This window comes from Stenella coeruleoalba, assembly GCF_951394435.1.
Source record: "Stenella coeruleoalba genome assembly, chromosome: 18".
Classification (NCBI taxonomy): domain Eukaryota; kingdom Metazoa; phylum Chordata; class Mammalia; order Artiodactyla; family Delphinidae; genus Stenella; species Stenella coeruleoalba.
The window spans coordinates 75,196,154-75,206,270 of record NC_137164.1 but is presented as its reverse complement, the minus strand read 5'-3'; the positions used below and the strand labels follow the sequence as shown (position 1 = coordinate 75,206,270).

At 62.3% G+C, this 10,117-nt stretch overlaps 1 protein-coding gene across 2 annotated transcripts in view; it reads left to right on the top strand.

Moving 5' to 3' along the window:
- Positions 1-3,513: 3,513 nt before the first annotated feature.
- The window catches only part of IRS2 (insulin receptor substrate 2), a 28,078-nt gene continuing 21,474 nt past the window's right edge, over positions 3,514-10,117 (top strand). Inside the window, exons 1-2 of one of the 2 annotated variants that reach the window (XM_079903434.1) lie at positions 3,514-7,705; positions 8,136-8,745. In XM_079903434.1, the coding sequence (XP_079759560.1) occupies positions 3,661-7,705; positions 8,136-8,218 (4,128 nt within the window). In that variant the 5' untranslated portion in view covers positions 3,514-3,660 and the 3' untranslated portion in view covers positions 8,219-8,745. Of the gene's footprint in view, positions 7,706-8,135; positions 8,746-10,117 lie in introns of those variants that run through there. The other variant, XM_079903435.1, reaches the window with a different exon arrangement.

Below are 10,117 nucleotides of genomic sequence, written 5' to 3'. Positions count from 1 at the left end.
ATTTCATCCAGGCTCTTGCTGGCAACAGGCCACACAGCAGCACCCAGCCCTGCGCAGAGAGCAGGTTGCCAGATGTTATTTAGCTGACTTTTGCTGGAAAAGTATGGGAGAGCAGTTGGAAAATCACAAGGTGTCACACAAGCTTTAAATAAATAAATAGCTTATTTGGCAATGGAAAGGGAGAAAGGCAACCAGTTCCTTCGCTGAGGAAGAAGACTGGGATGCTTCTAATTACAGAGCTCCTTTCTGCTGGTTTCATGGACTGACTTCTTAATGAGAATGGAAACTGTGCTCCCACACTTGTAGTGAGAGGTTCTAGGACTTCAGAATGACAAGTAGTTTTGCTGTAGCTTTGTGATCTTATAGTACGAGAACGCCACTGAGAGAGGAGATCATTCTTCACCCTGCCTTGTCTGCCCCTAATCAGTGACTGAGGCAGTACTACATGGGGAAAGTGTCAACTGCCAAAGGAGAGCTTCTGACACCTTTACTTGAAACTGGCATTGAACATTGTAATCCCTCTAAGGGGAAAAAAACAAACAAATCCAAGATGGACTTGTTAACATCTGAAGGGCACAGCAAAGAAGTATTCAATGAATATTTGAAAACTTAATTTTGTATGAAAAGTCAAAATCAAAAAGAAAAGGTACTTTCTCAGAAGAAATTACTATGGCGTGATGCTGAAAACAGGTTGCCCCATGATCATACTATGCCCATTAGGGTTACTGAACATACAGGCAGCGCTGCTTTACTGTAACTCATCACAAAGCCAATAAAATTGGGCCACATTTTCTTCAAGCTCCCAGATAAGAACCCCTTCATCTCTCTCTCTCTCTCTTTTTTTTTTTTTTGAGTTTCTAAGAATTTTATTTTTCAAAGGGTCAAGGAAGAAGAAAACATGAATGGATATTAACTACTTAGCAGATTGCTAGGCAACATGTTACCATAAAAGGGGCAGCAAGATCTAAAAAGAATAAAAAACCGAAGCACAATGTCCATAATGGTGGTGCCCCCAACACATACACAATCATACACACACACACACACACACACACACAAATGTATATACACACCCAGGCCCACACATAGAAATACACATGCACACTTAAAAGGGCACTCCCAGAGGTATTACTTTTTAAAGCATGGTTTAAAATGAAGGATCAACTTTACATACACCTCTTTTTTTTTTTTTTGCGGTACGCGGGCCTCTCTCTGTTGTGGTCTCTCCCGCTGCGGGGCACAGGCTCTGGACGCGCAGGCCCAGCGGCCATGGCTCACGGGCCCAGCCGCTCCGCGGCATGTGGGATCCTCCCGGACCGGGGCACGAACCCGTGTCCCCTGCATCGGCAGGCGGACTCTCAACCACTGCGTCACCAGGAAAACCCTACATACACCTCTTTGAGGCAAATTCTATGATGATTTTTGTGACATTGATTATTCTTATGTTTGTTACTCATCAATAATCATAACGTGTATACACAACAAACAAAACTACTATGATCTTTCTGTAAGTAAGGATCTCTTGGCCCATAAAATTAGCAGAATTTTTAGGTCACAGTTTTACAAACAGGTTAAAATATATATCACCCTTTCTAATATTATAATCTTGTTACTTTTCTTAAATTTAAGACTTTATTATATTTAAAATAAAGACTTTTATAAAGTACAGAGGACATTCAAAGGCAAACTTCCAGGACTTAATAAAAAAATAACCAACATTATTGTTCCAAATCATTTCGTGAAGACACACAATTGAAAAAAACAAAAAACGAAAAAACAAAGACACAAGCTTGCTTTTAGCCTTCGTGGTTTCTGCAGGATCCGGAGCCTGCTCTGATCTGAACTCGGGGACTCCCACCCTCACCAGTAGCCCTCACTGTCATTTAGGAGACGCGATTGTATGGTGGGTCCTTATTTGTGATCGACTTTGAAAGTCACAGAAGGCACACAGATGTAAAAATTCGAAGCATCCATGGGCGCCTTCCACGCGGCGGCCGCTGCCGGCTAAGGGCGCGCGGGTCTGGAACCGCCCACTCCCGCGCCTCCGCGCGTGGGGCGGAGGGTCTAGCAGGAGGAGGGCACCCGCCGCGGGGACCCGGCTCACAGGGCTGTGTGCTCGCTGGAGCGCGCCCCCTTCCCAGCACTAAGGAAACTGCAGTTTTCTACGCCTGCTCGTCCTCCTCTTTCTCCTATTACATCCAACAGACGATTTCAACTTCCCGAGACCCTGACAAGTGAATGGCGCTGATGACGCCCCGGAAAGAGCCCACGACCCGGTGCGAGGGAAGGGCACCCCTGAGCGGGTGGGACCCCGGGAGCACCCCGGCTCTCCTTCCAGGAAGGGGCACGAAACTGCTATGGATCCAGAGCTCACTGGTGCTAACGTGATGCTCGTAAACAAGCCGCGGGCCGGGCACCCGGGAACCACCCAGGAGCAAACCCGCCCAGCCGGGCGGGCGCGCGTCCACCCCAAGCCGGGGCGCCGGATCCGCAAGCCAAAGTGTGTGCTGGGGGGAGGGGGATTCCGAGAGGGCGGCCAAGTTCACTGCCCCTATCTTGGGCCCCGCTAGTGGGGCGGCGGCGAGGCGATGCGGGGCCCGAGTGCGGTGCCACCGTCCCCTCCCACGCACCGAACCCTGGCGGGCGGTGTCGGCCCTTGATCTCCGCCGGCCCCCGCCCCCTGCAGTCCCAATTCCTCCCCCCCCACCGCCCACCCCAGTCCCCTCCCTGGCGGAAGCTCCCAGCCCAATTAATTGAGTCAAAGGCGGGAGGGCAGGGCCCTCCGCGCGTCGGCCGCCGGCCCCCGCCCCTCCCGCGCGCCCCTTTTCCCGCCCTGGGTGGCATCTCCTCCGCCGGCATCCACAACGAGCCTCTGATTAATGAGGCCCGAGCCGGCCCCCACCCGACCCGGGCCCTGGCCTCCGCGGGAGGGGGAGGGGACGGCGGGAAACGCGGCCCCGGGAGAAAGGGGGGCGGGGCGGGGTGCGCGGCCCGCCCCGCCCCCCCCGCGCCCCGCGCCTATTGGCCGTGCGAGCCGTCCGTCGCGGAGCGCGGCGCCAATGCGGGCGGCGGGGCGGGGCGGGCCGCGCCGTGTGTGCCTGCGTAACGCCGAGTCACATGTTGTTTTGCTCTTCTTAGTTCAGTCACTCGGTGCGCGATGTGTTACTCACTGTGCGGCGGGGACCGCGACGAGCCCGGGTCGCCGTTGGCAGCACCAGCAGCAGCAGCCCCGGCGGCGGCGGCGCGGACCCCGAGTACCGGGGCACACCCCGGCACCCCGGAGCGCGGCGCGGCGGCGGGACCCGTGCGGCCGGGCGCGCCTTAGGCTCGGCCCCGAGGCTCGGGGACCCCCGACTCTCGGCCCAGCCCGCGAGCCCCAGGCGCCGCCCGAGAGCCCGGGAGGCAGCGGCCGCTGCCGCCGCCGCCGCCGCCCGCGCCGGGCATCCTCTGGGGCCCCGGAGCGCGGAGGGCGCTGCGCCACCGCGCGGTGCCGGCCCCCCGCCCTCCACCCGGCGGGCCTCCCCGAACCTTCCCCACCTCCTGGGCCCGAGGGACGCGGGCTCCGGCGGGCGAGCAGGGGGGGAGGGAGCCGCCCGCGCCCCCTCCGCTCCCCCCGGCCCCTCCACGCCGGGCCGGGCGGCGCGGCCTGAAGCGCCGGTGATGGCGAGCCCGCCGATGAACGGGCGCCCCGGGCCGGCGGGTGGCGACGGCCCCAACCTCAACCTCAACCACAACAACAACAACAACAACAGCGGCGTGCGCAAGTGCGGCTACCTGCGCAAGCAGAAGCACGGCCACAAGCGCTTCTTCGTGCTGCGCGGACCCGGAGCGGGCGGCGACGAGGCGGCGGCGGCGGCGACAGCGGGCGGGGGGCCGGCGCCGCAGCCGCCGCGGCTCGAGTACTACGAGAGCGAGAAGAAGTGGCGGAGCAAAGCGGGCGCCCCGAAGCGGGTCATCGCGCTCGACTGCTGCCTGAACATCAACAAGCGCGCCGACGCCAAGCACAAGTACCTGATCGCCCTCTACACCAAGGACGAGTACTTCGCAGTGGCGGCCGAGAACGAGCAGGAGCAGGAGGGCTGGTACCGCGCGCTCACCGACCTGGTCAGCGAGGGCCGAGCGAACGCCGGCGACGCGCCCCCCGCCGCCAACGCCGCCGCCGCCCCCTCCGCGTCCTGCAGCGCCTCCCTGCCCGGCGCCCTGGGCGGCTCGGCCGGCGCCGCCGTCGCCGCCGCGGCCGATGACAGCTACGGGCTGGTGGCGCCCGCCACGGCCGCCTACCGTGAGGTGTGGCAGGTGAACCTGAAGCCCAAAGGCCTGGGCCAGAGCAAGAACCTGACGGGCGTGTACCGCCTGTGCCTGTCGGCGCGCACCATCGGCTTCGTGAAGCTCAACTGCGAGCAGCCGTCGGTGACGCTGCAGCTGATGAACATCCGCCGCTGCGGCCACTCGGACAGCTTCTTCTTCATCGAGGTGGGCCGCTCGGCCGTGACGGGCCCCGGTGAGCTGTGGATGCAGGCAGACGACTCGGTGGTGGCGCAGAACATCCACGAGACCATCCTGGAGGCCATGAAGGCGCTCAAGGAGCTCTTCGAGTTCCGGCCGCGCAGCAAGAGCCAGTCGTCCGGCTCGTCGGCCACGCACCCCATCAGCGTCCCCGGCGCGCGTCGCCACCACCACCTGGTCAACCTGCCCCCCAGCCAGACGGGCCTGGTGCGCCGCTCGCGCACCGACAGCTTGGCCGCCACACCGCCGGCCGCCAAGTGCAGCTCGTGCCGGGTGCGCACGGCCAGCGAGGGCGACGGCGGCGTGGCGGCGGGGGCCGGGGCGGCGGGCGGCAGGCCGGTGTCGGTGGCGGGGAGCCCCCTGAGCCCGGGGCCGGTGCGCGCGCCCCTGAGCCGCTCGCACACCCTGAGCGCCGGCTGCGGCGGCCGCGCGAGCAAGGTGACGCTGGCGCCGGCAGGGGGCGCCCTGCAGCACAGCCGCTCCATGTCCATGCCCGTGGCGCACTCGCCCCCGGCGGCCGCCACCAGCCCCGGCAGCCTGTCGTCCAGCAGCGGGCACGGCTCGGGCTCCTACCCGCCGCCCCCGGGCCCGCACCCGCACATGCAGCACCCCCTGCACCCCCAGCGACCCTCCAGCGGCAGCGCCTCGGCCTCGGGCTCCCCCAGCGATCCTGGCTTCATGTCCCTGGACGAGTACGGCTCGAGCCCTGGGGACCTGAGAGCCTTCTGCAGTCTCAGGAGCAACACGCCCGAGTCCATCGCCGAGACGCCCCCGGCCAGGGACGGCAGCGGGGGCGAGCTGTACGGGTACATGACCATGGACCGGCCCCTGAGCCACTGCGGCCGACCCTACCGCAGAGTCTCCGGGGATGGGGCCCAGGACTTGGACAGGGGGCTGAGGAAGAGGACCTACTCCCTGACCACGCCTGCCCGACAGCGGCCAGTGCCCCAGCCCTCCTCCGCGTCCCTGGATGAATACACCCTGATGCGGGCCACCTTCTCCGGCAGCTCAGGCCGCCTCTGCCCGTCGTGCCCCGCGTCCTCCCCGAAAGTGGCCTACCACCCCTACCCCGAGGACTACGGCGACATCGAGATCGGGTCGCACAGGAGCTCCAGCAGTAATCTGGGCACGGACGACGGCTACATGCCCATGACCCCCGGCGTGGCCCTCGCGGGCGGCAGCGGGAGCTGCAAGAGCGACGACTACATGCCCATGAGCCCCACCAGCGTGTCCGCCCCGAAGCAGATCCTGCAGCCGCGCGCCGCCGTCGCGGCCTTGCCCCCCACGGGAGCCGCGGGGCCCACGCCCGCGTCTGCCGCCAGCAGGGCCTTCCCGGGGAGCGGGGGCGGCTACAAGACCAGCTCCCCGGCCGAGAGCTCCCCGGAGGACAGCGGGTACATGCGCATGTGGTGCGGAGGCTCCAAGCTGTCCGTGGAGAGCGCCGCCGACGGCAGGCTGCTTCCAAACGGGGACTACCTCAACATGTCCCCCGGCGACGCGGGAGCCTCGGGCACCCCGCCCGACTTCTTCTCGGCCGCCCTGCACGCCGGCGGCGGCGGGGAGATGCTCCGGGGCGTCCCCGGCTACTGCTACAGCTCCCTGCCGCGCTCTTACAAGGCCGCCTACACCTGCAACGGGGACAACGACCAGTACGTGCTCATGAGCTCCCCCGTGGGGCGCATCCTGGAGGAGGAGCGGCTGGAGTCGACGGCCGGCCCGGGGTCCACGCAGCCAGCCGGCTCCTTCGCGGCCGGGGCAGGGGGCGGCGGCGGCCACCCGCAGCCACCCCACCAGGCGGTGCCTTCGCCCGGGAGGCCCAGTGGCAGCGGCAGCGGCCGCCTGGAGGGCTTCCTGGGCCAGCGCTGCCGGGCCACGCGGCCCACGCGCCTGTCCCTGGAGGGGCTGCAGACCCTGCCCCGCATGCACGAGTACCCCCTGCCGCCCGAGCCCAAGAGCCCGGGCGAGTACATCAACATCGACTTCGGCGAGGCGGGCGCGCGCCTGTCGCCGCCCGCTCCCCCGCTGCTGGCCTCGGCCGCCTCGTCGTCGTCGCTGCTGTCCGCCGGCAGCCCGGCCTCATCGCTGGGCTCGGGCACCCCGGGCACGAGCGGCGACAGCCGGCAGCGCTCCCCGCTCTCCGACTACATGAACCTCGACTTCAGCTCGCCCAAGTCACCCCAGCCGGGCGGCCAGGCCGGGGACCCCGTGGGCTCTCTGGACGCCCTCCTGTCCCCCGAGGCCTCCGCGTACCCGCCGCTGCCCCCGCGCCCCGCCGCCCCCTCCTCGGCCCTGCAGCCGGCGCCCCCGCCGCCCCCGCCCGGAGAGCTGTACCGCCTGCCTCCGGCACCACCCTCCCAGGGCCCTGGCGCGGCCTCCTCTCCATCCTCGGGGGCGGGCGACAGCGGCGACTACACCGAGATGGCCTTCGGCGTGGCTGCCACGCCGCCGCAACCGATCGCCGCGCCCCCGAAGCCCGACGGGGCCCGCGTGAGCAGCCCCGTGTCCGGCCTGAAGAGGCTAAGCCTCATGGACCAGGTGTCGGGGGTCGAGGCCTTCCTGCAAGCCAGCCAGCCCCCAGACCCGCACCGCGGGGCCAAGGTCATCCGTGCGGACCCGCAAGGGGGCCGCCGCCGCCACAGCTCGGAGACCTTCTCCTCGACCACCACTGTGACCCCCGTGTCCCCGTCCTTCGCCCACAACCCCAAGCGCCACAACTCGGCCTCGGTGGAGAACGTGTCTCTCAGGAAAAGCGGCGAAGGGGGCGGCGGCAGCGTCCTGGGTGGCGGTGACGAGCCCCCCACGTCCCCCCGCCAGTTGCCACCGCCGCAACACCCGCAGGCGCGGCCCTGGACGCCGAGCCAGCCCGGGGGCTTGGTCGGCTGCCCCGGGGGCAGTGGCTCGCCGATGCGCCGGGAGACTTCTGCTGGCTTCCAGAACGGCCTCAACTACATCGCCATCGACGTGAGGGACGAGCCGGGGCTGTCGCCGTCCTCGCAGCAGCCTCAGCAGCATCCTCAGACGGGAGACAAGAGTGCCTGGGGCCGGACCCGGAGCCTCGGGGGCCTCATCGGCGCGGTAGGGGCCGGCAGCACCGGCGGGGTGTGTGTGGGGCCCGGCCCTGGCGCCCTGCCCTCTGCCAGCACCTACGCCAGCCTCGACTTCTTGACGCATCACCTGAAAGAGGCCACGGTCGTGAAAGGTGAGACCCCTGCGGCTGGTGGAAGAAGGGTGGGCACGCGAGGGCGTCCGTGGCTCAAGCCTCTTCCCTTCTTTGGTACCTCGACCTAAATGCCAGAGTGCGGGCGCAGGTTTCCTGTTCTGTTTCACTGTGGGGCCGATGTCAGCTCTCGAACCCCAGAGACCTTGCCAGGAGCACTCGGGTCATCTTTGAGTTGAGTGGGAATCTTTGGACTCGGGAGACTTTTGATTTGTTTTCTTGGGCCCAGACTCCCCGTCTTCCCATGAGCACACCTGGCGGGTGCCCCCAGGTCAGCCCCCCGGGGGGAGGCAGGCGGCAGAGGGGGTCTTCTCCATCTGAGAGGCGGGAAACTGGTGCCGGGAGGGGACTTGAAGTTCCGGTAGCTCCCAGGCCGCAGCCTTCACCTTTCTCTTTGTTTTCCTGGAGCCAGGCCCGGCTGACTCTCGCCGAGCCTCAGAGTTTATAAAACACGGGCCCAAAAGTTGTTTAGGAAACGCACATCCATTTTGGTGACTGCTGCAGGGAACAGCGAACCATTTCAAGTTTACACGCAGCCTGTGGGAGCTTTTCCACCAGAGACGTTCCTTTGCTCCGAGCAAGCTGAAATGGTGACGCTGCTTAAACACAGCTCAAAAGCAGTGGTTGTCCAACTCGAGCCCACCTGGGAGTCACCTGGAGAGTTTGCTGAGCCCCGGACGGCCGGGCTAGGTGAATCCCCGAGATTCCGGTGCAGTGGGTCTGGGATGCGGCTCCCAGTGTGGTTCTTCTAAGAAGCCCCCAGGTTGTACTGGTGCTGCCAGTTTGGGGACCATGGCTGGGAGCACCTGACCCAGTTAGACCGCCTGAGTAGGCTTGAGAAATGGCCTATGGGGGCAGCCCAGGCGCAGTCATGTGAAGCGGCCAGTGGGCGGGGCCCAGGCCCCCAGCATTTTTCGGCCGCCCAGGTGATGTGAATCTGGGCTTCAGAGGAGACAGTGAAAGACGACCATGCTGGTCTTCTCAGGAACCATTGGATGGGATGGTGTCCAGTATTGTTCTTTGCAGTCTCATCACAGATCCAAAAGGAGAGAGGTGTGCTTGCCTTGCACCTGCAGGTGCGTCCTGATTGTCTCAGAGGTTCTGACTGTCTCAAACTTTGAATGATGCGGTGGAGGAGAGGTGGGGGGGGGGCGGGGGGGCTCAAGAGCGTTTCTTCTTTAATTTTGTAGCCGCTTCTGTGCAGCGTTGTCAGGAAGATAGAGGCTTTATGGGAACCGCAGAACACAGAGCAGCGAACACGTCTTAGATGCTGGCCCGAGGTCAGCAGTCTGCAAGGGTTACAGGGTGATGACTGAGGTAGCTTGGGGATCCGTACACCTTTTTTTCTAAACGTGAACAGAGCCCTCTAATGCCATCTGAATCCAGCATGTGTTTTCTAGTATCCACGGGATTTAAAGTTATAGCTGTAGAGTGGATACCCTGGAAATCCAATATAACAGAGGAAACGCTACCTGCTTTTTTATTAAAATTGTGGAACACGAGATAAAAAGAGTCACGGAGAGCTATCAGAGTGTGGTGGTTCAGCATCTAACGAAGCCCCCTGGAAGCTGTCAGGATGTGTCCCATAAACGATGCTCAGCGGAAGGTCACTTTGCTTGGAGTTAACTGAAGCCCTACAGGTGCATCTGAAAAATTGCGCGTGTGTCTGGGACTTCAAGGGTGATTAGCTGCCGTCCAAGATGCACACCAGCGTAACTAGACTTGAGTGGAGGAGAAATCTGTACACACAGGAATGGGTATAGGCCATCGTGAGCACGAAAGTACATTTTGCTGAAATCTGATTCTAATCAGAAAAACAGCCTGAGAACACAACACCTCTTACTGCTTCTGGTGGAGTAGGCGGGAAAAACCTGGACTGGATTGAGGAGGGCCCTGGGAGGCGTTTCTTGCAGTCACAGGGCGAACGAGCTGGAGCGCGCACCTCCAGGCCTGAAAGGATTCAAGGCCTTTCCGATAAAGTAGATACTCTCAGAAACGTGATTCACGTCTAATATAATGCCCTTTTCAGATGAGGGAAAATGTTAAACCGCAAGAGATAAGTTTATGAGAGGCCTGATTTGGCCTGTTTTGTTTCAGATTTCCCACCAGTATAAAATTCCTTACAACCTATAGGATTCAGGATTCTGAAATCAAAACAGCAGTTTGTATGTTCGGTGGTGGCTGAACAAAGATGAGAGATCGCTTTGGATTGCTGGTTGTCCAGAGTCTCTGTGGGCGTTAATGTAAACACTCTCTTAAGAAGGAAAAAAGACTATTTTTAAGCAAAATGGGTAACTACAATTGGTCCATTGTGCCCAAACCACATTTTTTTTTTTTTTTTTGGAAAAAAGGACTACATGCTAAATGGATTTCTAGTAAACTAATTTGAGCACA